General features: G+C 37.7%; 1 protein-coding gene across 5 annotated transcripts in view; it reads left to right on the forward strand.

Moving 5' to 3' along the window:
• LOC131052335 (probable DEAD-box ATP-dependent RNA helicase 48) overlaps positions 1-27,194 on the forward strand; it is a 159,145-nt gene that overhangs the window by 87,313 nt on the left and 44,638 nt on the right. For 2 of the 5 annotated variants that reach the window (XR_009107316.2, XM_057986982.2), the window contains exons 2-4: positions 8,646-8,752; positions 9,378-9,433; positions 9,587-9,808. Coding sequence is in view for 4 of the 5 variants with exons in the window: in XM_057986982.2 (XP_057842965.2) it covers positions 8,646-8,752; positions 9,378-9,433; positions 9,587-9,808 (385 nt within the window). In the remaining variant the exon portion in view is untranslated. The other 3 variants (XM_057987009.2, XM_057987001.2, XM_057987016.2) reach the window with 3 other exon arrangements.

Raw genomic sequence — 27,194 nt, forward strand, 5'->3', positions numbered from 1 at the left:
AACTTTGGAAGGCCATATCTTGCTCATTTTTTCTCCTTTTTTGGTGCAATTTTTTTTGAAATGGGCTAAAATTTCGTGATCTTCGCAGTGGTGTGGTTATTTTCTGATTTTGATGCACAGGTTTTTCGGAATTTGCGGATTCTCTCAGCTGTACCTGTCCAATCCTCAATTCTGCAACTTCAAAGGCCTCGTTTGAGCTCATACGACCTCCTTTTCAGGTGCCGTTTTTTTTGAAAGTGCTTATTTTTTCGTCTACTTTCAGAATCTATGATCAGATTTCAGAGATTTTGAGTGAAAATTGTACTTTCAGATATTGGTCTTATTTGGCCTATTAGGTACTTGTAAATTGCTTGGATCTTAGTTAGATCTCTTGCATTATCAGTTTGAGTCTCTTTTGGCCTTCTTGAGGCAGTTGTAAAATTGTAAATCAGAAGTCCACTTTGCCATTTTTTGCAAGTGGCCCATTGTATACGCACTACTTATAAAGTGCCAAATCATCACATTTGGGGGGGGTTCTTTGATTGAGTGAATTTGGGAGGGGTGTCTTGTGTGATTGTGCCTCTTTTGTGCTCTTTCCATTCTTGTTACAATGAGTCCTAATAAGTTTCCACCATTAACTCCACATAATTATGCATCATGGAAAATTAAAGTATGGAGTAAACTAATGGAAAAGGGTCTCACACACTACATAGATGGAACAATAACAGCACCCCCTGATCCTAAGGCTGATCCAAATGCTCACTTAGAATGGCTCACTAAGAATTGCATGGCTCTTGGAACCTTACGCAAGTATGTATCAGATGACCTCATTTTCCACATTGAGAAGTGTAAAACAATTAAAGAGGCTTGGGATATGTTTCAGAAATTATATGGACAAGTTGATGAAATCAGAGGCTACCAGATTGATAATGAGCTCACCAACTTAGATCCCAAGAATTTTGATACAATCCAAGATTATGTAACCAAAGCAAATGAGCTAAGAGCAAAGCTAAAGGATTGTGGAATAGACAAAAAGGATGCTCAATTGATATTCAACTTGTTGGACAAGCTTGCACCAGAATATGCAGCATTTGTATCTAGCTTCCAAACTCATCGTTTGACAGTGGGGAGTTCTTATGTTATGCCTTCTTTTGAAGCTTTCACAGAAATGTTGATATTGGAACAATCTAAGTTGTTGAACATGGGGCTTCTCAAGTCTTCAAAGTCCAAGGCTTTGGTAGCAAATCAAGGAAATCAAGGAAGTCAAGGCAAAAATTCCAACAAGAAGAAAAAGCAATCTAAGTCTCAACCACAACAAGAAAAGGGACAATCATCCTCTCCATCACAAGGCAATCAACAATCCTCTTCCAAGAAGGGGACAACACCTAAGAAGGATAAACCAACTTGTGCATATTGCAAAAAGTATGGTCATGATGAGCATCGATGCCACGCAAAGCAAGTTGATGAGTTAACCAATCTTCTCAAGAAAAACAACATCAACTTGCCATCCGCCTACACGAAGAAGGATTCCTCTTCTTCTTCTTCCTCACAGTCAAAAGGAAAAGGGCAAGCATTTGTGGCTAAAACAGGTTCTTCACAGCAATGGATACTTGACTCGGGTGCCTCATATCACATGGGTTCTAGAAAGGAGCAGTTTTCTACATTAGAGCCATCCAAGGTACCTCACATTTACATAGGTGATGATACACAAGTAGAGGTTGAAGGGAAAGGTTCAGTTGACATGGATGATGGAACATTTGAGAATGTTCTCTATGTTCCTAACTTGTCTACCAACCTTCTCTCCATCTACCAAATCACTCACTATGGGAATGGGAAAAAGGTTGAGTTTACACCAGATACAGTTGTGGTAAAGGAACTTGATGATGATGCCTTGGTAGCAGTGGGACAAGTCAATGACAACTCAAGGCTTTACTCATTTTCCCACTTTGTGCCACATTCACCTTCTAGGGCCTTGCTTACTCATTCAAATTCAGAAAGTAAGCTATGGCATGATCGGTTTGGTCACCTCAACTACCGCTATCTTCAGCAGCTCAGCACTAAAGACATGGTCACAGGTCTTCCTCGAATCAGCTTTTCAGAGGGTGTATGTTCAGGTTGTTCCATGGGCAAGCATCCCGAAGAGAAATTTGATAAAGAGAAAACTTGGAGAGCTTTGGAAGTTCTTCAACTTGTTCACAGTGATGTAGCAGGTCCATTTCCAGCACCTTCATTTAGTAAGGCCCGCTATGTTCTTACCTTCATTGATGACTACTCCAGCTTCACTTGGGTCTACTTTCTCATTCATAAGAGTGAAGTATTTGACAGATTTCAGGACTTCAAGGCTCGTGTGGAAAAACAATCAGGGAAAGTGATCAAGATTCTTCGAACAGATAATGGCAGGGAATATGTGAACAAGAGACTTGAGGATTTTTGTACATTTGAGGGGATTGATCTTCAGCATTCTGTTGCATACACTCCACAGCAAAATGGGGTTGCAGAACGCAAGAATCGAACTCTCAAAGAAATGGCTAGCTGTATGATTCATGCACGTTCTCTTGATCCTGCCTTTTGGGCAGAGGCTATCAGTTGTGCCACACACATCTAGAATCGGGTTCCTCACAAAGCTTTACAAGGTATTACTCCTTTTGAAGCTTGGGTTGGTAGGAAACCGATTGTGAGACATTTCAGAGTCTTTGGGTGTCCAGCATGGGCTCGCATACCTCCACAGAAACGCAAGGCATTGGAACCACAGAGTCGGCCTTGCATATTTGTTGGATATCCTGAGGGTGTTAAGGCATACAGATTGATGGATCCAGAGACACATGAGGTATTCATTGAGAGGAGTGTTCACTTTGAGGAAAGCTCTCCTAGCTTAGCCTCTCTACCTCCTCCACCTTCCTCCATTGTGGATGGTGATGTTAGTGATTCAGATGATGAGACTCCCTCAACTCCGACTCGCAGGGTTACACCTCCGCAGGGTCCATTTGTAGTTGAGGTGCCTCATTCTCCACCTCCACCTAGACCTCGTTGGGCTCGACAGACACTTGAGTCCGCGGGTTCTCTTGTTGGGGATCCTTTGGATACACGGAGAACACGATCACAACATCAGGATCATCCACATGCATTTATTGCTACCGCTTCCGATCCACAGACATTCAGGGAAGCATCAGGGGTTCCTGAGTGGGACCAAGCTATGGAGGAAGAGTATAGTTCCTTGATGAGGAACAACACATGGGATCTAGTTCATCTCCCTAAGGGGAGAAAGATGGTTCGATGTAAGTGGATCTATCGGACCAAGTTTGCAGCGGATGGTAGTGTGGATAAGTATAAGGCTCGGCTTGTTGCCAAAGGTTTCTCGCAGGTTGCAGGTGTTGACTATACTGAGACCTTTGCACCCGTAGCTAAAATGAACTCCATTCGTTTGACACTTGCTATTGCTGCAGCTCATGGTTGGGTTGTACATCAGATGGATGTGAAGAGTGCCTTTCTTCATGGTGATCTTGATGAGGAGATTTATATGGAGCAGCCACAGGGTTTCATCCAAGATACTTCTTTGGTTTGCAGATTGAGGAAATCTATCTATGGCCTTAAGCAGGCCCCCAGGGCTTGGTATGCCAAGATGGATTCCTTTCTTCTCTCCGCAGGTTTCACCAGGTGTCATTCCGATCCGAATGTCTACATTTTGCGACAGGATGACTCTCACTTGATACTTGTGCTCTATGTTGATGACTTGATCATTACAGGGAGTACTGCATCCATCATTAGCAGGGTCAAATCTGCTTTGCATGACAGATTTTCTATGACAGACTTGGGTCTTTTGCACTACTTTCTCGGGATTGAGATTTCACAGTCATCTTCCGGGATTACTCTATCGCAGCCCAAGTATGCTCTTGATCTACTTGCACGCTTTCATATGGCTGATTGTAAGCCTGCCCCGACTCCCTTTCTTTCAGGAGTCAAGCTTGAGGCTCAGTGTTCTTCTCCACTCGTTGATGCCACTTTGTATCGTCAGCTTGTGGGTAGTCTCATCTACTTGACTCATACACGCCCTGATATTTCATTTGCAGTTGGCATGGTTTCCCGCTTCATGCAGGAACCACATGAGCTTCATTGGAAAGCCGCCAAACGCATTCTACATTACATCCAGGGTACACATCACTATGGGATTCACTATGCAGCCGGTACAGGACTTCGCTTGGTTGGTTACACAGACTCCGATTGGGCTGGCGATCTAGTTGATCGTAAGTCTACTTCTGGTTACAGTTTTCACCTTGGTTCGGGCCCCATTTGTTGGCAGAGCAAGAAGCAACATGCTATTGCTCTCTCTTCGACTGAGGCTGAGTATTGAGGCGCTGTTAACGCAGCGACTGAGACCATTTGGCTCCAGCAGATTCTCACAGAGTTTGGATTCCCTACTCCACGGCCGACAATCCTATATTGTGACAATCAGAGTGCCATTGCCATCTCGAAGAACCCGGTCCAGCACCAGCGGACCAAACACATCGAGATTCATATGCACTATATCCGAGAGCTCATCCAGGAGCAGGTCATTGATTTGCAGTATTGTTCTACAGCAGAGCAGGTTGCTGACATATTCACCAAACCTTTCACCGAGAGTAAGTTCCAGCAGTTGCGAGCTCTCTTGGGGGTGCGGGATGTGTCATTAGGGGGGGTCAGCTGACTTCTCCTTCCTATCTTATGGGGGGGACTTTTTCCTCTTTGAGGTTTTGTCCTTCTTCCTTGAGATTCTTTTGTACATTCATCTCTCTTTTGGGGGGGAGTTTTTTTTCCCACTGGGTTTTCTCCTTTTCTCCGGTTGTGAGAGATTGCATTGCATTGTTTTGCTTGCATTTGCATGTTGTACATGGGTACCTATCATGGCCTCGTAGCCGGGACCCATCTTGCTTAGTTGCATTGTAGACTTAAGTACATTCCCCTAAGTTGCACTTAAGGGGGGGTGTTGGTGTAAATAATTATTCATCATGGATATTATTACACTTACTTAAGTTTACGTAGGATAATGCATTACATAGTAGTTTGGATATGAGACACTTGGGTGTTTGTGCCTCATTGGGATAGTGTGTGTAGGAGAAATTCCACCTCTTATGGTGTTGATCTTGTTATTACACTATCATATCCACTTATTGTGGAGTGATAATTCCACCTTCGGTGGGTGATCCACCTCATGTGGAATATTATATTATTTCTCCTACCTACCCACACCTATTTCCTACCTACCCTTGTTTCTCATTGAGCCACTTGTCATATTTGTGTGCTCATACATCCATATGGCCTTGCCTATATAAGCAGGCCTCTATTCATTGTATTGGTTAATCCAGTTGATCATTTTTATATTGATGAGAATACAGTTTGTTCTTGTCATTCTATTGTCTCTTTTATGCTTTTCATTGTGCCCTTGATCTTGGCAAAATTCAACAGATCAGCATCTCACGTATCTCAATTTCTTTTAACAATTTTTCTTGGATCTTGAGTAGAAGTTCAAGCACGACCCGACCTCCATTTCATACTCTACTTCCATCTTAGTGGCCCACTGATTGTCACATATTCCTCCCCACCTCGAGCTGCGTACCATTTCTTCCATCTAGAGCATGCACGAACGAACTTCTTCATCAAGGAGCATCTCTTCTTGCTTGATTGTGGAATCATTGCTTGCATTTGTTTGAACATTTTCCATTGCTTTGTCAACCTCCGCTTCAGTGGGTGTTCCTTTCTTTGGCAAAAGGTACGCAAATTTTCTCTTGACTGAATTGTGTTGATTGTCCTGCTCAATTGTGGTTTCTTCACTACAAGATGCTGCAGTAATACCTTATTCATTTGATGCTAAGTCAACTGGTTGAAGGTGAGCATTCCGCCACTTTTCTATAGTGTACATCTTTGACGATTCTTCCAACTCTGCCTGCACCTTAGCTTGGTGAATAGCCTCCCTACATGATGGACATGTGACTTCAGAATGAGTGGTGTTGTGGATACTACACCAACATGGGAGCAAGATGCCCTCTACGCACAAGTCTTTCTCAATACTTAAGCCTTTCTTAACCATCTCCTTGAACCTCATGAAAAATTCATTGTCACCAATTGAAGCTTCGGGTTCCACTTTCACTAGTAAAACGGGCTCATGTACTTCTGAAACGGAAACTTTCCCTTGCAAGGCTAATTCCATCCTTGACAGAAATGTTAAACAATGCATCTCATTGTGTCCACCAGTGCTATGAATTCTACAACTATTCCTTGATGCGAATTCAGACAAACTCCGTGGATGTAACTGCACATTGAATCTCCAGCATAGTTGAAGAATGTCAACTTTTTGCTCATTTTGGTGATGCCGCTCCATTGAGGAATCCTTTTTTAATTTTCAATTTTCTGATTTTTTTTGATTTTTCTGACATATAAGAGATCTAACAGGAGGGTTGTCTCTTATTCAGAAATGGTTATGCCTTTTTGATTTTGGATAGTCTTCTAATTTCCAATCGCTGTCATCAGTTATCCCTTAATCGCATTACTTGGTGACCTTACCTCTTTGTCATTGATGACCATTGCTATCGTAATTTAATTCGAAATGTCCCCTTAAATAAGACGTGTTGTTGATCCTTTGAAATCGCCACTAGATATGGAAACCACTACTTGGTAAACAATGCTGAGATTATTATCTTCGCGGGTATTCTTACGTGGATGCAGTTCATAGAGAAATTATCACTACTGTAAGCTGAGTTGGCTTATTAATGTCTGAATGTCATCTATCTTTTTTATATCCCTGTTTGTATCACTACGATATTCTTAATGAAGAATATATGTTATAATGTTATCGAAGGATCTTCTTAGATGATCGGTATGTCATTGGTATATGCTGCTTGTAACTTAATAACAGTTTGATGGTGATACGCTACACTTGTTTGGTTGGGAACATCACAGGGCAATCTGGGTCAAGCTAGTATGAGTAGCATAGGTAGATTTTCAGATAAATCTATAGCATTCTTTACTGAAAAATTGAGACATACAACCAATAATCTAATGGAGATCAAAGCTGTTTATAAAGGAATGCAAGAGGCTTTCAAAATTGGGTGGCAAAAACTTCAAATAGAATTTGAGTCAAAGGTAGTCATCAGCTTTTTATCTGATTGTAAGGGATTCCATAGTAAAAATTGGCAAATAATAAGAGAGTTGGGGAAGATTCAAAGCTTGCAGGAGAAGTTCTAGGAGGTTCAATTCAGTTATGCTCTTGGAGAATGCAATAAAGTAGTGGATGGGCTAACCAATTGGGCTCTTGACAACTCCAACCTTATTTGTTACGGCTTGCCCCCTCAGTGGTGGTCGACGAGGCTTCAAGAGGGTCTGATGAAGATTCTAGACTCTGATTTGTCCCGATGAATTCTACTATGTATCCTTATCTCTATATTGCCCAGGCTTGGACTAATAGCTTTAAGGCTTGGCATAGTTGAATATGTACACTGATTTTCATCTAATATGATGAGTTTCTTATTTCAAAAAAAATAAAATAAAAAATATTGGGTCCACATATAATCATAAGTGTGAGGAAGTGAGAGGAATCCTATCCACAACAATGATATTTGGAATCATGTGTTTGCATTTGTGGCACCCATTTAGCTCAGCTCTTCTTATTACTCTTTAATCAGATGTGCAAATTGAGATTGTCAACAAATGGTTTGAGTGTTAGCATTGTTATTTTGATTCAGATAACCAATCTCTGTGGGTTACTGTTAAGTAGCTTCATTTGGTAGAATGCTGGTATGACTCCATGCATTAACCAATATGATGCCACATGAGGCACTTGAATCACCTTACTGCAGAATCAATTAATTTCCAATCCTAGTGGGATTTGAACCTAGATGCTGTGAAGACCCTACTGATGATCAATTTTCTGGTTAATTTGGCAGGGTGCCCAGAGTTTTTTATTTGAGATTGGAATCTGTCATGGCCTAGATATTCCCTTTTTACAAAAATTCTTTGAGGAATCTGTGAATGTTTTTATATGGACATTGTATACGGACTTTAAATTTCTGAGGATTTACTAAATTCATGCTCTCTAAAAGTTTGAAATTCTCGAATTTTAGTAGGTTGTTTTTTAGTGATGATTATAGAGAAGTTTAGTAAGCTTAGGATAGTGTCACATATAATGTTATTTAGAACACTTAAACAAATATTTAGTATATTTTGTCTGTATATTTGGATGACTGTTTTCTATTTAAGTTTCTTCATAGCCAGAAAGCTGTGGATTTGGGGTCTACGCTTATTTCTTTACATCTTGTAGTGTGGATGAGCATATACCTAGTATAAAGCAGTGAATATCCTACTTTTCCCAAGGTGAACGACAACTTTCTGGACATATTGTGTGATTTTTATTAGTTGAAGTTTTCATACATTATTATATTTTTTAAATATATGATTTACTGTATATTTTCTATACTAATTGTAATTTTTGATTGACAATTTCCCTTCCATTTTTGAGGTCCACTGTACTGTATGTACTCTGTTCTGCTCAATATTTGTGACCTTGCCTAGTAAATTAGCAATTGTGGAAACTGTTTTCTTGATATCATTAGAAATTGAATGTTTGATACTTGAGGTGTATATATCTTGGGCAATTTTGTTTTGAATTTGTTTTAATGGATTTCATATTGTGCTTGCAGATTTGATCAATGCAATATATCAACACTTTCCCTTCAGGCTCTTTCATCGGCAGGGTATGTGCAAATGACGGTTATGCAGGAATCCACTCTTCCAATTATTCTCGAAGGTGACATTGGCCTCTTAGCTTTCACCTAAACATCTATACTTATTACTTGCACAGATTTTTAATTGTCATTGGAATGCTCTAGTAAAGTGTGTTCTGATGAATTTACTTAACATTTGTATTCCAATTTTTGCTTTATTTGTTTACAGGAAAGCTCTCTGTAACTATCTGTTTCATATAGGTTAATGTCAAAAACTGGCAAATATGTTTATGTTTTTGAAGGGTATCAAAAGATGCAGATGATTGGGATATTTAGATTCCTTTCCCTGTTTGTGAGAAACCTTCCAACCTGACACTAATTTTGATACAAGATGTCTACATTAATTCCGTTTATAATAAATATACATCCTCTCTTGATGTATTGCATAGTAAGAGCTTCATTCGGACAATAAGACATAGGATCCATTAGCAGTAAGCTTTCCGCATGAGACATAATTCTTGCTTCAACAAAGCTCATCTGAGGGAATTGGTTTAAATATTTACGGATAACTAGGGTCTCTCTTCAGAGGACCCTAGAGAGTGACTCATCTACCACTTTGGAAGAAATGGATAGTATTCCTATGTCTTTAATATCAATGTAGTCAAATCAGCGGGAAGCAGTCTATTGATTTTGAGGCATTGGATGCAGGAAAGGATGTGCTAGTCAAAGCTAAAAGAGGAACAGGCAAGACTTTAGCCTTTTTGGTATGCATATTAAATTTTCTATAGTGAACTGTAATTTGATCTGACTTTTAGCTTTTTTTAATAATTTTCTGCCAACAAATTTTACTAAGACAATGCATGCATTTAGTTCTGTGACATGCTAGAAGAATATTTGATTATGGTTTTATTTTGCAGCTTCCAGCAATTGAGGCAGTTGTAAAGTTGCCTCCACCCAGTCAAAATCTGAAGAGACCCATTGTTGTACTGATTTTATGTCCTATTCGAGAACTTGCTATCCAGACTGCTGCAGAGGCGAATGCCTTGTTGAAATACCATAATAACATTGGGGTTCAGGTAGTCACTGAGGGTACCAAATTATATGAAGAGAAAATACAGCTGGAAACAAATCCTTGTCAGGTCTGTGCATTTCACATCTATTAACTGTTACATAACAGATTGTTTACTTGTTTAGGAAACAATTTTAAGGCATAAGTTCGGTGGGTCCTGTTGAATTCAGGGATGGTTTTTTATTTTAAGATTGTAAATTCTCTTTGTAGTTTTAAATTTACATTTATTTAGGTCTCAGGGTCCTTTGCTATATAATTTGAATAATATCATACACTTTTGTAATTTGAGTTGTCGAGTTATGAAAAGGACAAAGTAGAACACTAACTGTCCTGTGCTGAGTTTATCATGAAATTGTGATTGAGCAGACTGAGCTATAGGAAATTGCAATTTTTTTTTGCAATTAATGCAACAATGGGTTATATAAAGAAAATTAGGACCATATAGACAATAATTTTTTTAACTTTGGTATACCTTGCTAGTCACATCAATGATTAACCAAACTAATTGGTCTAGAGACTTGGAATAGAAAAATGTAACCATCATCGTGTCATAGTTGGTACATCAAAGTTTGATTTTCACTATTTCTTAAAAGCTAAGTTACCAATTCAGGTATGGGGTTGGGTTTGCTGGTACAACAATTTTTCGGGCCCAATGTTTAGTATGATTAGGTTCAGCCGTACAATATATATAATAATTAAAATATATAAAATAATAATATGTAATATATAATATATAATATATAACACATAATATATAATATATTTTGTTATAGATTATAATCATATATAAATAAATATAAAATAATCATATACCCCATTAATGGGGTTGCAAGAGCTAATTATAAAATGGACTGCATCACTAGCTGATTGGTATAAATTGAATTTTGATGATGTCTTAAGGGGAAATTTAGCCCTCTCCTGAGTAGGCCGTTTGATTTGAGATTACAGTGGAAGGCTAGTTCATGTAGCTTCCAAGAAACTCAAAGTTGGATCCAACCATAGATTGCAAACTTGGTGAGTGGTCCAATACTTGCAAGTACTCACACGGTTTACTTGTTGAGTATTTGGGAAAAGTTGCTGAGACTTGCCAAAAACATGGTGAATTTGACAACTCGACTCACCACACTAGCACTTGATTCACCACACTAGCAACACGTCAAATCAAGGGAAAGAAAGTGCATCAAACACTTCAAAAACTCTATTTTTTTGGCTTTATAAGAATCATTTTTTCGCTTAATGATGATATAGTATGAACTTTGAGCGTGTGAAATTTCAGTTTCTTGCCTTACTCCATGTCCTAGGGGAGTCCTTGGTCATAATAAGATGGTAAGGATTCTAGCAAGACAAGGACACCCACAAAGCATAAAAATCACCTCTAAGCATTTGTAAGTTGAATCTTAGCAAACAACACTTAGAGTTATCCATATGGTTATGTGGGTATATTCTGACCTGGCCACTTTAAATGGATCTTAATTAAAGGAATTTTATTTGAGTTTGCCAAGTATGTTAGTAATTTCAAAGGGTTTCAAGTAATTTGATGTGAATTTTTTTAATGTGTTATTTGATTCAATATTCAATTTCATTTGGTTTTGGCATTCTCTCTCTCTTTTTGGAAGATGCACATGAGATGACAAACTCTATAGGGAGAGGATAAAAGATCAAGATAAGTGTAAGGTCAAATTGCATGGTAGTCAAAATCTTAGGATTTGCATTGCTGGAATCACTTGAGCACACCCCTCAACATGGGGATGCATGCATTGAATTTAAGGTTGTGCTATACACAAAAAAACACCACTACATTATGCATTGGTAGTTTGTGTCTTCATTTCATGTGTTGAGAAGGATTTTAGATATTTGGGAAATCAAATGATCATTCTCATTCTGTTTGTTGCCTTGGTTTGTGGATAATGCCATGATGAGAATTGCTGGAATCTAGGATTTATATTGTTGGAATTGCTTGAGGAAAGTACTTAATATGGGGATGTATACATTGAATTTAAGGTTGTGCCACACAAAAGGACAAACAAAAAGGAACCAGTACATGACACATAGGTAGTGCGTGTCTTCATTTGGCATGTTAGAAGGATTTTAGATTTTTGGGAAATCACTTTGTTTGTTGCCTTGGTCTATGGATAATACCACGAGGAATGTGAGAGACTTCACAATTTGGTGAGTATTGTTTAAACTTTACATTGATGATATGGCTATAGTGTTATGGATGGTGTTGGGTGATATTTTTTCAGGTTTTTGATTTCCATGCATGGCCTTTGTCTAAGCAAGAATACAGACAATGATGAAGGTTAAAATATAATTCATAAAGAAAAAATAGTGATTGGATCAAAAGTTATGGCCTCTAGAAGTTGGATCTCCTAAAATGGGAAATATAAAAACGTGGTGGACATAGAAATGAGCTGTGAATGGGAGTTAGAAGTGTTAGTGTGTGTTTTGAGTCTTGACACATCGCAGGGCATCTTTGATTGGAGATAAGTCGCGCACCATTTTTTGGGTTGTGTTAGCTTATGGTTTTGTAATATCGTTTGACAAATTCATGTATTGTATCTCGTATTTATTAGGTGCATGAGATAGAGGTTGTATGTAAGAGTCTATAGTTGTTGAGTTACTTCCAAATCTGTAATTGATGTCTTGTACGAAGCTTGCTCTACAAGTGTATTGTAATTTTTTTTAAGAATAATATACTGGGTGGCTTTTGGAATGTAGGAATTTTCTCCTGAAAGGGTTTTCCCCACGCGAATCTGTGTTGTATGGATGCTATTTAATGTTAGGAAAATGTTGTCTCGACCTTGCAATTACATAAGGTTATATAGTAAGTTTACATTTGAGCACAAATTGGTCTGAAATTTTCCCCAAAGCTATAGATTGGCTAAATAACATGTTAATTTTTTGTTGCAAAATCATGTCTCGATTTGAAGATATTCAAGTTTTCATTTTTAAAAGTTTCAAAGTCCATTTTAAAGGCCTTAGAGGCATATTTTGGGCCCAAAAGTAGTCATAACTAGTGTAGTGGGTTATAGCTTGATAGAGCACTTCATGAGATTTGTGGTGCTTCAAATGGTTCATCATTTAGACTTCTAGATCAACAGTTATGGCCTCTGGTTGGGTTTCCTAAAATGGGAAATATGAAAATGTGTTGGACACAAATGAGTTGTAAAGGGGAGTTACATGTGTTGGTGTGTATTTTGACACATCATAGGGCATCTTGGATTGGATATAAGTCGAGCGCCATTTTTTGGGTGGTTTTAGCTCATGGTTTTGCAATACCATTTGACAATTTCATGTCCTGTATCTCCTATATATTAGGTCCATGAGATGGAGGTTGTGTTAAGTGTTTTATAGCTGTAAAGTTACTTCCAAATCTCTAGTTGGTGATAGTTCTATAAGAAGCTTGCTCTGAAAGTATATTGTAATCTTGTTCATTTTAGAATTATATATTGGGCGGCTTTTAGAGTGTAGGGTTTTTCTCTTGAAAGGGTTTTTGGAGTGTCGGGGTTTTCTCTTGAAAGGGTTTTCCCCACATAAATCGCTGTGTTGTGGTATGGATGTTATTTAATGTTAGGAAAACGGTGTCTCAACCTTGCAATTACATACACTTACTATTTATACTTATAGTAAGTTTATATATGAGCATGGATGGGTCTGAACTTTCCCCAAGCTATGGATTGGCTAAATAAGCATGCCAGTAAATTTTTTAGTAAGATCATGTCTAGATTTGAAGATATTAAAGTTTTTCGTTTTTCAGAGTCCATTTTGAAGGCCTTGGAGGCATTTTTTTGGGGGTGAAAGTGGTCATTACTGGCATAGTAGATTATAACTTGATAGAGCACTTCATGAGCTTTGTAGTGCTTCAAATGGTTCATCAATCAAAGTCCTGGACCAAAAGTTATGGCCTTTGGGAGTTGGGTCTCTTGAAATGGGAAATATAAAAATGTGTTGTACACATAAATGAGCTATAAAGTGGAGCTACACGTGTTGGTGTGTGTTTTGACACATCATAGGTAGGGCATCTTGGATTGGAGATAAGTTGGGCGTCATTTTTTTGGTGGTTTTAGCTCATGGTTTTGTAATAAGGTTTGACAGTTTCATGTATTGTATCTTCTATTGCAGACATCTAAAAATGACTAATGTATTTTCATCATGTCACCTTCTCATTAATTCTTCTATCCTTATAATTATTTAGTCAAGCTAATTTTCCTCTAATAATTAAATAATTTTGATTAATTAATTATGTCATTAGCCTTTTCTATTTATAATTAATTAAATATTTTTTATTTAATTAATTTCACCATTTTTATCCCAATATTAATTAAATAATATTATTATTTGATTAATTTCACTCTCATAATCAAATAATTGTCAAAAATCATTTAATTTGCTAACACTTCCCTCTCAAATTAAATAAATTCAAATAATTTATTTAATTTTTCCACCTCAAAAATAAGTAAAATTAATATTTTATTTATTTCATCTATGCATTTACATTTTACCTTATCCGTCCACCTCATCAATCCATGTGCATTATAGGTCTTGCCCTTTTGCAAATTTTTCTCAACCATTGAACTTGCAATACAATCCCTACCATTGATCAAATGTAATGTGAGGCATATAAATAAGGCCTTCATTCACTCATTTTCCTCCTCTAGAGTAAGAAAAGTGAACGTGAAAGGTGGTCAAACCTCTTGAGGACTCGCTAACCTCCTCTGCACTCGAGGCAACCTTTGAAGTGCTCAAACCTCTAAGTTAACTCACTATAACTAAATGAAAGCACAAAATTAATCATTGTGGATAGATAAAAATGTTTTTAAGTACAGAACCCGAAAGCACTGGTCACAGAGATCGTCTAGTAAGCCTTGCGAGCTCTCTATCCAAGATGCATGCGCGGGTTGTGGACGATAGCGTGATGCCTTGGTGTCTTGCATAGACAAAGCACAAAGGTCGAACTAGAAAATAGTAGGGTGACCAAATACTAGAGTTTTAAGTTTGTAATTGAAAGATGCCAATTGCTGATTGGCACAATCTGACAGGTTTGTTTAAATAAAATTCTTTGACCAGCCTGTAGATGTTTTGGGTTTTGAAGAGTTTTGAGGTTTGCTTGCGGGTTATTGACTTTTGAATGTTGCACAATGAAAGAGGTATGCAAAATACAACTAATCTAAGACTGAAAATTGTATTCAGAATTCTGATTTCTTTATTGTTGCAAACACAATGACAAATAATGACTAATTTATTCCACACAGGGCTCAAATAGCATACCAAGTATCCGGAGCTTGCCTAGTTGAGCCTCCTTATTTGACTAGAATTCAATATATGATGAAATAGGAGCTTCCTAAATGTGTTGACATCTCCAATTGACTTTACTGACCTTAGAATGAATTACTAAAAACAATTGATGAAGAAATATGCAGACCCAGATGAAATTCTAACTCCTTGCCAGGTGCGACCCTCCAGGAATGAAGAATTTCCTTGTATTATTGAATATGTTGATCACATATGATCTTATTTCTCTAAAATAACTTCTTATTTGCTGATCCTAATTGCCAAAAATGAAAATCAATGCAAATTGCAGACTTAAAACCCTTGTATTTATTTTCTGCAAACTCCAGGCAATTGAAGATGGTACGGCCCAACCGGAGAAGGTACGTGTTGGTGTCTGTTTTATCATCTACCAAACATTAGAATAAAGTACCCAAAGATAATTTACCGCTTATGCTAAGATTGCTAGAAGATCATATGGCGATTCCAAGGTTTCTTTAGTCAGGTCTTGATGTGTGGATAAGCTCAATGGGCGTTGTTATTTGCTGGTAATACACAAAGTGACTTACATTTGAACGAATTGTCAACAACTTTGGGACTTAGATGAATCTATCAATTAAAGCTCTCTCTTTCTCTCTCTTTTTGGGATTTTCGGGGTTTAAGACTTTCAAAAAGACCAAAGGGATAAGGGTTGAGAATTCTACTCTAATCCTATGAATTCGAGAGATGATATTGATTCGGTGAACTCAATAAACCACACTTTGTTCCGCCTCAACTTAAGACAACTTACACAAAGTGGATGCAAACTTCGAGGGATGTGCTTATGCTCGAAGTTTAAGCATGCACAAAATGGAAAGCCCAGACTAACTTTGCATAGTGAATGAAAGTCATCCATTCACCAAAAGTATGAGCAGAGATACACCATAAACCAATACTTATCAGATATTTCATTCAATCTAACAACATGAAATAAATTCTAGACTAATGTGTTGAAGAAATTGAAAACCTTGCGTAATCACTCAAACAATAGGGATTACAAACCCTTAAGAGAAAGCACATGTAATATATTATCTGAAAAATGACCTTCATGCAACAATATTTCAAAAAGCCTCACACTCTCCAAATGAGAGGAGGCAACCTTATATAGTAGTTAAGAAATTATGAACGACCGAGATCGAACAATGATCAAGAGCTTAGATTAAAACTTCAAAACCCTAATTAGGGTTTCCCCAAACTCTAACAGTTAAAATGAACAAGGAGACAAGTGGCACATCTTCTATTCTCACTGAGGTGAGTGTCTAGTTTCCTTCTTTGTACCTGGACACAAGAAGTTGCACCTCCTCTATGGTGACACTTGGCAAGTTGCTAATTTGGAAGTCGACCATATCCACATCAACAGTACAGGTGGCGAGAGTGTCTTCCCAGCTAATTGCTTGTGTCAGGAAATTTTCATTTATGCGTATGAAGCTCGAAACTCTGGAGAGATCCTCCCTGAGAATTGGCCCTGAAACTTTGAAGAAGTTTCCTTGAACTTTGGCCCTCAAATTCTTTGCATGCAGATGCTTCTCTCGCACCTCATCCTGTTGCAATATCTCAGCTGCCACAAAGAAGATCTCGTCTTGAATATCTCTGATGGTCTTTTCAATTTTTGAACACTTAGCCTCGGATTTTCTCAAAGATTCAACCCTTGTAAGCAAGGCAAAGTACCAAGTGTTGAAATCATATAGGTCATCGGGCTGAATGACTTTTCTGTCTATAAGATCCTACTGAAAAAGTCCTTTGATTATTTTCAGATATGAAATGATTCTTCTCTGAATATCCTCAATATCTTCCCAAGCTTCAGCTATGTCTTGAATTCTGCTCAATAAGGAAGATGTGGAGTCATGTGCTGATATCAGGTTCTCAATGAGTATGTTAGCACGTTTTGAGGCATCAACACTCCATTCTTTAGCTTCTCTGAAAGTCGTCTTCATGTCCTCATAATCCTTTAATGATTCTTGTGGAAGAGGTATGGGCGGAGCAATAGGTACCTCCTCTCGATCTATAGGTTTTGTCAAATGTTGAACATATCTCTTCCATTGCTCATTCTCATCTTCAACCTTCTTTCTTTTTTCCTTTTCCTTGTTCAATCTTGCCTTGAGGGCATTGCAAGAATCATCAAAATCTTGGATCTCTTGGGCCTGAGTAGGCTTACCCAAGTTCACAGTAGGGATTTCATAATCCTCAGGAGTGATGTTATCCTGAGTTTTCCCTGCCTTAGGTATTGCCACTTGAACTGTCCTGCATCCTACTCTATCTCTCTAAATCAAGGAGAATCTCTTGGTTGGCTTGGGCGGCTTCATCTTGTTGGATTTATCTAACTCAGGCAAAAGTTCAGTTGTATTATCTATATGGTGAACCTCTTTAGGAACTTTGGCTTTCATTCTTTCTCTCAACCAATCAGGAATGGTTGACTGCTCCAGAAGGAACTCTCACTTCTTGTTCTTCTATCTCAACATCTTGCTCTTGCTCATCAATTATCACTCTTAGTGGCGTGGTAGGGGAAGCACTTATGGTCGAGTGATCTTCTCTTGACTGCTGTGGTCCGCCTACATCTACCTCTCCAGTGACCTTCTTTCCTTTTTCCCTCAATGAATTTGCAGTGGGCTCTTTTCTTTTCCTTGATCCCACACTTTCAAGGTTCGTGTGCCCACTGGACATTACACCATGATTCAAGGACATAGATTCATCTGTCCCCATAAGATCATATGTGAAAGTAACATTCTTCGCCTTAAGTTTCTTTGTCTTTTGAGATGCACACCATTTGGAATATTCAATTACTGGCATCATAAGGTCTCCAAGGTTAGATCTCTCAACATTTGACCAATCAATAAGGGCAAGGGGCTCATTTTTCAAGACGACATAGTGTGGTTGCTCATACTCACTGTCCTCCTCAAGCTGGTCCACTACCCAGAATACTTCAGAAACTCTGATTAAATTTAGTGGAATTCTAGACCACAACCTCCTCCTTATGTCGAAGCTATCAACATCGTTAGCCCAATAATCTTCTAAGTCTGGCCTATGCTCGAATTTCGCTTCATTTACTTTCCCCATTTTATGAAAAGGGCCAAAATGACTCCTAGCCTGGTACTGGAAAAATGGGTACCACTGGATCTCCTTATCAGCAAATGCAGCAACTTGGGATGAAGGACATGTTTCTAACCCATTCCCAATAGTAAGAGAAGACACTCTTGTCTTCTGCTTCTTCCTCTTAACACTCATAAAATTTTCTAATTGTTGTACTACCTCGAGTAGTACCATCTTGTTTGTGGGAAACATAAGGCAATTTGTATGGCTGTCCTGAGAATCCCTGGATCCTTAGATAAGTGAACTTGGGGTACTGGATAAATCAATATCCAAATCTACTAATGAAGTCCATCGACTCTTGAGAGAGTCGTTGATGGGTACCCCCTTGAAGGGTTCTAGTGATATGCATCAGGAATGCATCATTAACTCTCTTCAAGTGGAACTTTTCTTCTAAGTGCAGCTGTGGATAATAGTCATAAACAGGAAACTGGTTTTCTTTATTCCCAACAACGCCTCTACATACAATATCTTTGTACCTATATGTTTTGGCCAAAGAATAGAACAAGTAGGAACTCATGTAGAAAGTCCTATTCTTTTCCAAATATCCTCAATTGATCATCAAGGTTATCACTAATAATCTTTGCCTAGTTAATCATCTTCACTCCAACGGTGACCTCATGGATAAAGTAGTACATCCATGGTTCAAAAGGAGCACCCTGCTGGCTTCCCATAACCCTATTCAATGGGACGATGAGGTCTCCATAATCTTCCTTGAAGTATACCCGTACAAGGAGTTTGGGTAGTTTAGAACTTCCTTTCCTTGGCTTTTCCAACCATTGATGGCTGATGTTAGCTTCATATTCCTCTATGTGATCCTTGTACAATTGTGTCGCCTCATCCTTGGTTATGTAAACAGTTTTGTGGTACTCGGGGATATAGAATGCTTCTTTGACCGCCACTTCTTCGATGTTCACCAAGATTCTGCCATCAGGGGCTACTATTTCTCTGCTTGCTGGGTTGTGATGTTTGGAGCATTCTGCTACTAACTCAGTACACTAGATCATTGGAAGGAAACCAATAGCTTGTACGATTCCATTGTTCATCATCCTTAGTGCAATTGCGGTAGGTAATTGAGCACCTGTGCCATACATTCTCTTCTTAAATTCTCGGAGGTCAATGTGACCCAAGTTTGTGTCACCAACTTGCTTCCATTTAGAATTCATCTTCGATTCCGGAGGGGACTCTTTGTCGACTAGAAACTTCATTTTGCGTGATGTCCCCGCTTCGAAGGTCATCCAAATCTGCACAAGAGAACAAATAAACTTAAGTTATAATCTGCATTTTAGGTGCAATTTCAGAGTTTGGAGGCTAAGTAATTTATAGTTTACTCTCTTCTCAACACTTAGCCTTGAAAATTTGATTTTCAAATACTTTGATATTCTGAAAAGTTTAAGAAAATCCCTTGAAAATCATCAAACTCAAGGAGTTTTTAGTCTGATTTTAACTTCAAAATCAGAATTTGGAAATATTTTATGTTCATTCAAACTCCTTGAAATTTATTCTAACTTGTTTAAAGGCAGAAAATGAGAAAGAAAGAAAGGGAAATCTGCTAAATTTATTCTCTCTTTAAACTTTGAGGAAAAACTTGGGTTCAAAACGCAATACCCTGCCTTCAAAATTAAATTTCACCTTCGAAGAAAGAAGAAGAATGAGAAAAGAAGCTGCTTGGAGGATGAAAAATAATATGTTAATCAGAAAATTAATGAATTTGTCTTCCAAACAGTCAAGGTCCCTCCAAAATCTGTGTGCATCTTGTGAAAAATGGTTGAAAATCTTAGACTTATGCTTGAAATCCTTCTTGAAATTACTTTAATCTACAGAAAAACTCTTAAAAATACTCTCAACCTGGACAAAACTTCTCTCAAAATGCCTCTCAACTTGTTCTTGAAATTCGAACTTCATATGATGAAATGAGAGAATGAAAGGCATTTGTATTGGAGTTCGAATTCTTCATTTAGAAACACAGGATCTTCTAAAATTTGTTTCTAATTTGTCCTTCATACATCGAACTTGGACATTTAGTTAATGAGCTCGATTTGAATCACTTAGAAAGTTTCTAATTTTGGTGCTCAGTTCAAACTTCATCTTGTCTTTCGAATGCAAGTTTCTAAATTCATTTTCAGTCCATAATTCAAACTAAATCTGCAGTATTCTTCTTTGAAAAACTTTCCAATTTGGTCTTAGTTCAAACTTCATCATCAAATCTTGCTGACATCATTTGAGAATATTCCTTTTTTTCAAACTTAGCATGTATCTCTCTTGGGCGGACTTTCTTAGACTTGTTTGTTCTTCAATCAAAGGTAGGGTGGACTTCATTATCATTGTGCACCATGTGTCATGCTAGGGCGGACTTCTTCACACTTAGGAACCATATGCTCATGACCTTAGGCGGACTTCATCTCAACTTGTGATCAGTGAGGGCGGACCTAACTGATTTCATGCACCAAAGAGGGCGGAGTTCTTCAAACTTGTGCACCACATTCTTATGTCCATGGGGCGGACTTCATCTGTTTCATGCACACCACATTGTCCAAGGGCGGGCAGACTTTGTTAGCTTCATGCACCAAATGATATGCCTTAGGGCGGACTTGGCTAAACTTTTGCTCTTTCCCCATCATCTATAGGGCGGACTTGGCTTGATGTATGGTCCTTTGGATGGCGGACTTGCTTACTTGCATGGTACCTAGCCTCTTATCTAGGGCCGACTTCAACATTTGCTTGCACCTTCAACTTCATGGTAGGGCGAACTTTTTCAAGTTGATAAACCCACCTCACCTTTTCCTAGGCGAACTTGGTGGATTTCAGGAACCACAACCTTAACCAAGATTAGGAACCATACCAAGATTTCAGGACTTCATCATTGTCAGGAACCACATGATCAAAACTTGAAATCTCCATAACTTGTGCAATTTTTACCGGATCGCCTTGAAATTTGAAAATTGTGCTTCAATCATTTACTGAATTCCTTGGGATTCCTAAAATTTATGAGATTAGCGTTTTGGGTCAAAACTTGGATTTTAGGAGGAATTTGTTGATCATTTTAGTGTATCTCAGTGTGAACAGTGCAAACCCTAGATCCACTTTCTAAAAATAGAAAAAGCAAGATTCCGTAAAAAATAGGAAAAAACTTTCTAAAAATAGCCATTTCGGGGATTGTGTTCAAAATGCCAAAAACGAAACTTCCTATAAAATAGGAAAAAGCAAAAAACAAAATTTTCTAAAAATAGAAAGTTGTCCAAATCCACTCAAATCAATTGCAATCTTCGTCCTTTGGCCTTTCTAGGAACTTTGACAGTGTCCAAACTCTGTTCTAAACTTCTAACCATGGCTTGCACAAACTGACTCATAATGTTCAAAACTCAGGTTGCTCAAAACTGACCAACTTGCTGCGAGAGGTCACAAGGGACTAACAAAAACCATAGAAAGCAGGAAAAAGGGAGGGTCCCCATTTGCAATGGGGTGATGTGTGAAAAGGTCACAACAGTATAGCTGGTCCAAATTGTGCACAAATTTCACTGAATATGGTCAAATTGCTGCTCAGATCTGAAATTCAGATTAATCACTTGCTGTAGCTGTCAATAAACCTCCGATTTAGCCCTCCTTGGCCAAATATGAGCATTTTAGGCAAATCACTATGTAGAAAGGTGAAAGTGATTTTATCCTAACACCAAAAATTGGAGGTTTCCGTCCCCAATTTCACTTCAGAATTATGCCAACCACGTTGCAGACCTGCAAAGATGAAAATATTCTCAAAAAATAATAAAAACCAATAATGCCCAAATCTTCATGTGAATTCTCCTTTTCTTTCCCAAAGCCTCACGCCCAACTTAGGATTGCAAGATGCTAAGATTCCACAAGGAATATTTCTCCACTTAGGCGTTCATCTTATGGGTCCAATTTCTCATGAGTGGGGCCAATTATACATTAAAGTTTTATTTCCCATGTTGTCTAGAAAAGGGCGTTCAAGGGGTCAACTTATAATTCTCCATTAACTTTTATTAATCCCCTTTTAATAAAGTTACTTTACAAACATCTTTTATAAAATCACTTTAATGTATTATTACCACTTAAGGTAAAAGTAACTTTATAATATAATATTAGCATCAGGTCACCCTCCTCATAAAGTCACTTTATAAAATATTTCCAATTTTAGGAAAAGTGACTTATAATGTAATATTATAAAGTTTACACCTTATAAATTTGCCAAGGCCAAATAAATGACTAAGTATAAACCATTCTTGGTTAGCCAATCATCTCCAAACACTAAACTTCACTTGTGGAGATGGGTGACAAGTGAATCTTTGAGCCTAAGAGTAGTGGGAAAATGGAGACATTACAGTAATGCAATAAAACGATAACAGGAAAGTAGATTAATTGAAAACAAAGAACGAAATAACAAGGGAAGAGAGGAAGAAGTTCACAAAGTGTCCACAAATGTAGCCTCTAGCCAAGATAGCGCTTCCCTTTCAACGAACCTAGACACAGATGAACGAGAATGAAATTGATGGGGTTGTGATTTAGAGCTCTGCAATAGTTAGACTCCCGTTTCGGTGTTTCCACCTCCACGGACAGCCCAGATGGATAAAGAGATAAAAATGATTAAAGAGATACGATGAAAGAAACAACACAAATGATATGCTAACAGAGATAGATAAATAAAAAATTGTAACAAGCAAGAGGGAATAGACTCCTCTTCAACACTAGGAAAGCGCAAGTTTGTTGGAGTGAAGATGAGCACAAGACCTTCAAATATGAAGCTAAGATAGTGATGGAAGTAGTGATAACTTTAAGAAACCCCCCCTCAAAAAATTGTATAGAATCTTGGTGAATATCTTTTTTTTTCTAAAACTAATAATAATGTTTATTGGCAAATATTTCCTTTTTATAAAAAACAATTAATTTTATTGGCGAATTTGTTTATATCAATTTTTTTGGTAGAAAATATTTGCGAATCTTGGAAAATAATCATTGTATGCATTAATTACTATTGCATTTCCTTTCATTTAAAAATAATATTTTATAAAAAAGTAGAGGCATGAAGTTTGAAATCATTACTGAGATTAAGGGTTAGACTATACTTTATTTGGTTTCTGCCATTAACTTAAAATAATTTAATAGCCCTCTTTCTATTTTGTGAGATAAAATTTACAAACAATTTCTAATACTCATGGGGCCAAAAATTGCTTTTAGACCATTGGTTTTCATTGAAATCAACAATTTAAAAGCAATTTCAAACCCCACGAGCATTACAACTTGTAGGTACATTTTACCTCATGCAATACAATGAAGGTCATTAGATTATATTTTAAATCAATGGTGGAAACAAAATATTGTTGATATAACCCTGAAGTAACTAATAATTATGATATATTATTGGTGAATTAATTTGGATTTCTACAATAAATTATAAAATGTTGGCGAATCTGATGCAATCATGTATCAAATATTGTGGCGAATCTTTAAGTTAAAAAAATTAATAAAATAAATTCTTCGGCGATTTAAATAACATTAAAATAAAAATTTGTAAAAATGTGGCGATTTGGGTCACCTTAAAAGCTGAAATTATTAGCCAAATTTGATTCCCAAATTTCAAAAAATAGCCAATTGGCAAATATTAGCCACTAAAGTTTTCACTGGATGGAAGCAATGAACGAACAAGCTTGACAATAGTGAAAGAGGTGCATAAAACTAGTCACAAAATACCAACGATAAACAACCAAGAGATCAAGAATGTAGAAGGCAAAATGAAGCCCCAGAAGGCAAGAAATACAACCTCAAATTGAAAACCAATGTCAGTGTGCCCAAAAGGAGGCGCTACAATGCTAGGAATAGCAAGTGTTATGTCTCAACGACCACCTTCAGGCTGCAAATTCGCGAGACAACTGTGCGGCGCACAAATGTCTCTGTGGTGCACAAGTGTCCCCGAATAAAACAATCAACATGGTTAGGAAAATTGAGAAGGGTGACTAAGTAGGCCAAGCGGACAAATGAGGTGGAAGCTAAGGGGATATCTCCAATTCGGCTTAAAGCGGAGGTGTTATGTGATGTGGAATTGCACGGGGTGCAATTTACAACATTACACCTCTAGCACTTTTGAGCACCTACACTATAGTCAAATTGTCACTTTCATGAGCATTGTCAATCAAGAGCTAGCAACTATCAAGCAACTATCAAACATTAATCCTTGACCATTATATTAGTGTGCAATCATAGTTATGCTATTTTGAAGAGCAACCCACATATCAAAGCACTTAAGCAAATCTCAAGTAACATTGGAGTCACCTAAGGTCTGTGTTGGTATTATGGTTTATCATTTTATTTGAGCATAAATCTTAGACTTCATTTTGTGATTGTGTGGATTGTGATCTTGCATTGCATTGTTTCCATTATTTTAATTCACATTTTCATACCTTTCACATCTATATATTAGGTGCAGGAGATGGAGGTTGTGTATAAGAGTCTTATAGCTGTTGAGCTACCTCCAAATTGTTGGTTGGTGATACTCTTGTACGAAGATTTCTTTGCAAGTATATTGTAATCTTGCTGATTTAAGAATAATATATTGGGTGACTTTTGGAGTGGGGTTGTTTTCCTAAAAGGGTTTTTCCCACATAAATCACTATGCTGTGGTATGATGTTATTTGTTTTATTTTTATTTAATTTTTTTAATTGTTGTGAAGATCTGAAAAGTTTTCCATAACTCTCCTCTCAAGGTTAGTGTAGGAAGTTGTTCTGCTACCTGTTGTGACCTATTTCACACATTGCCGCATCGCAGATGGGGACCCCTTGTTTTTGCTTTTTAGGGTTTTGTCCTGGCTCTGCAGTTTCATAAATCCATTTTCTCTGAGAGTTTTGAGTTAGAGTTTTGAAGTCATCCCGAGCCAAATAGAGAAGTCATGCTCAAATTTGTGTTTGAATGTTGTCAAAGTGCTTAGAAGGTTTGAAGGATGAGGATCGCAATTGCTTTGGGTCATTTTTGACAACTTTCTATTTTTAGGAATTTTTGCTTTTTTCCTTTTTTCTAAATTTAGAAAGTTTTGTTTTTGGCACTTTGGGCCACTCCGGGAAGTAGCTTTTTTGGCTTGCCTTTTGCTTTTTTGAAAGTAGGATTAGGGTTTTGTTTCTTAGGTCATTTCATCACTGCCCATGTCAGAATTGAATTTTTTTGTCTCTGTGTAAAAAGCAGGGTAAAAACCCTAATTAGGGTTTTGTTCCAAAAGATCACTCCTTAAGCCATGTGATCAATGCCCATGTCCTTAGAATTGAAAAATTGTCTCCAAGTGAAAAAAGCAAGGTAAAACCCTAATTAGGGTTTTGTTCCAGATAATCCAGCATTGATATGGCAGATCCAAGTTTGACATAGCAGGTTATAACAGCGGCATGGAAGATCAAAATTCATGGAATAAAGGTCAAAATTCACTCAAGGCAAAGAAAGTTGGCTGTCCATCAAAACATGTCTAGGCTCTCTTGAAGTCTGTCATGTCCAAGAGGAAAGATGGCTAACAATGTCTAAAGTCCGCCTTGTTTAGAAGATTGGAAGTTGGCATGGAAAAGATAAGATGAACTCCCCCCAAGCATACATATCCAAGTATCTTCCAACTCCGCCTAGCCAAGGAAAGAAGTTGGCAAGCAATCATCAAACTCCTACCTTCGGTTAAGGAACCCATGGCGAGAGTTAAGCAAACTCCTACTTGAGGTTAAGTCAGCAACAAGAGAGATTTTGCAAACAAGTATTTAAGTTTGCATAGTTGGAATAAGGAATAAAGCAATGTAATATTCCCACTAATTTTTTTGATTTTAAACACAACAAATACTACAATGCACCCGTTAAATCTAGGAAATATAATCTCAATACTGTTGAAAGTAACCCTTCCAATTTCTGATCACCAAGAGCTCAATGTGGGAAGGTGAGAGCATATGGTGATAAGGGGTTCGTTAGCTCACTGATCTGCTGGAAATTACAACGCAAGTACAATATTGGGCAGCAAGCCAACCCCTTCCACTTTTCAGCGGGATGAAGACCAAGAACTTGGCGGTAAACCAGCCAAGGGAACAAGAGCATAACCAGAACCAAATCACTCTATCGCCTATGCAGCAGGATGACTTATGCATAAAAACTATCACTCAACCGCATATTTCAGCGGGAGGACAATATCACTCAACCACTTTCTCAGTGGGAGGACAAAGCTAAATTACAAAACATGAAGGCGGCTAAGCCATCCTCTTCCAATTGTTCAGTGGGAAATACCATATAATGCAACTAGAATGATTGATCAGTACTACTGAAACAATCTTACGAAGATAGAGATGCGAGAGAAGATAGAGTTAAGTACATATCTCAAGTATCAATATCAAATTCACACAACAAAATCACTACTTGCTGTTCTGAAATCAGAGTGAATAAAACGCAGAACCAACCACACCCAAATCCACTAAAATGCTCATAACTTTCTCAAAACTGAATGAAATCATGTCAAACCAAATGCAAATTAATAGCATAACTTAGGCGTTCAGTTCAATACCTTAAAACAGGAACTTGAGAGCCACAAGAGTGATGCACGCAACCCAATGCAAATCCGAAAATGGCAATTTAGCTGAATATTTCGATTTGCAATCATAAATTGGAGAGTTCCCCAAATGCCATGTCAATGTAGAAGAACTATTGTCTCTCCAATACGCTTCTAATGAGCCATCACCCAGAACGATGCACCCAACACGTAGATAGCTACGAACAAAACACACTTCCAGCCAACACACACCAGCAACACCAAAAAATGCAGCAGCACACAACTCTTCAAAAACACACCCAATGCAATCCCAAGTACACCAGGTAGTTCACAAATTCGAACCACAGCTAGGAGTGATATCTCACACTCGAAACTGGAAAGAAAGATCTAGGAGGTTTTCACCCTTGAAGAAGTTTGGAGTCATTCCGACAGCATAACGATATATTTTCTCTGGATAATCAAATGAGGAGCCAAACACTTGTATATATAGCTTTTCAAGTCTGGAATTCAAATGAAATTGTCTCCAAATTCACCTCTTCCAAATTGCATTTCGTT

Source organism: Cryptomeria japonica, chromosome 8, assembly GCF_030272615.1.
Source record: "Cryptomeria japonica chromosome 8, Sugi_1.0, whole genome shotgun sequence".
Taxonomy (NCBI): Eukaryota; Viridiplantae; Streptophyta; class Pinopsida; order Cupressales; family Cupressaceae; genus Cryptomeria; species Cryptomeria japonica.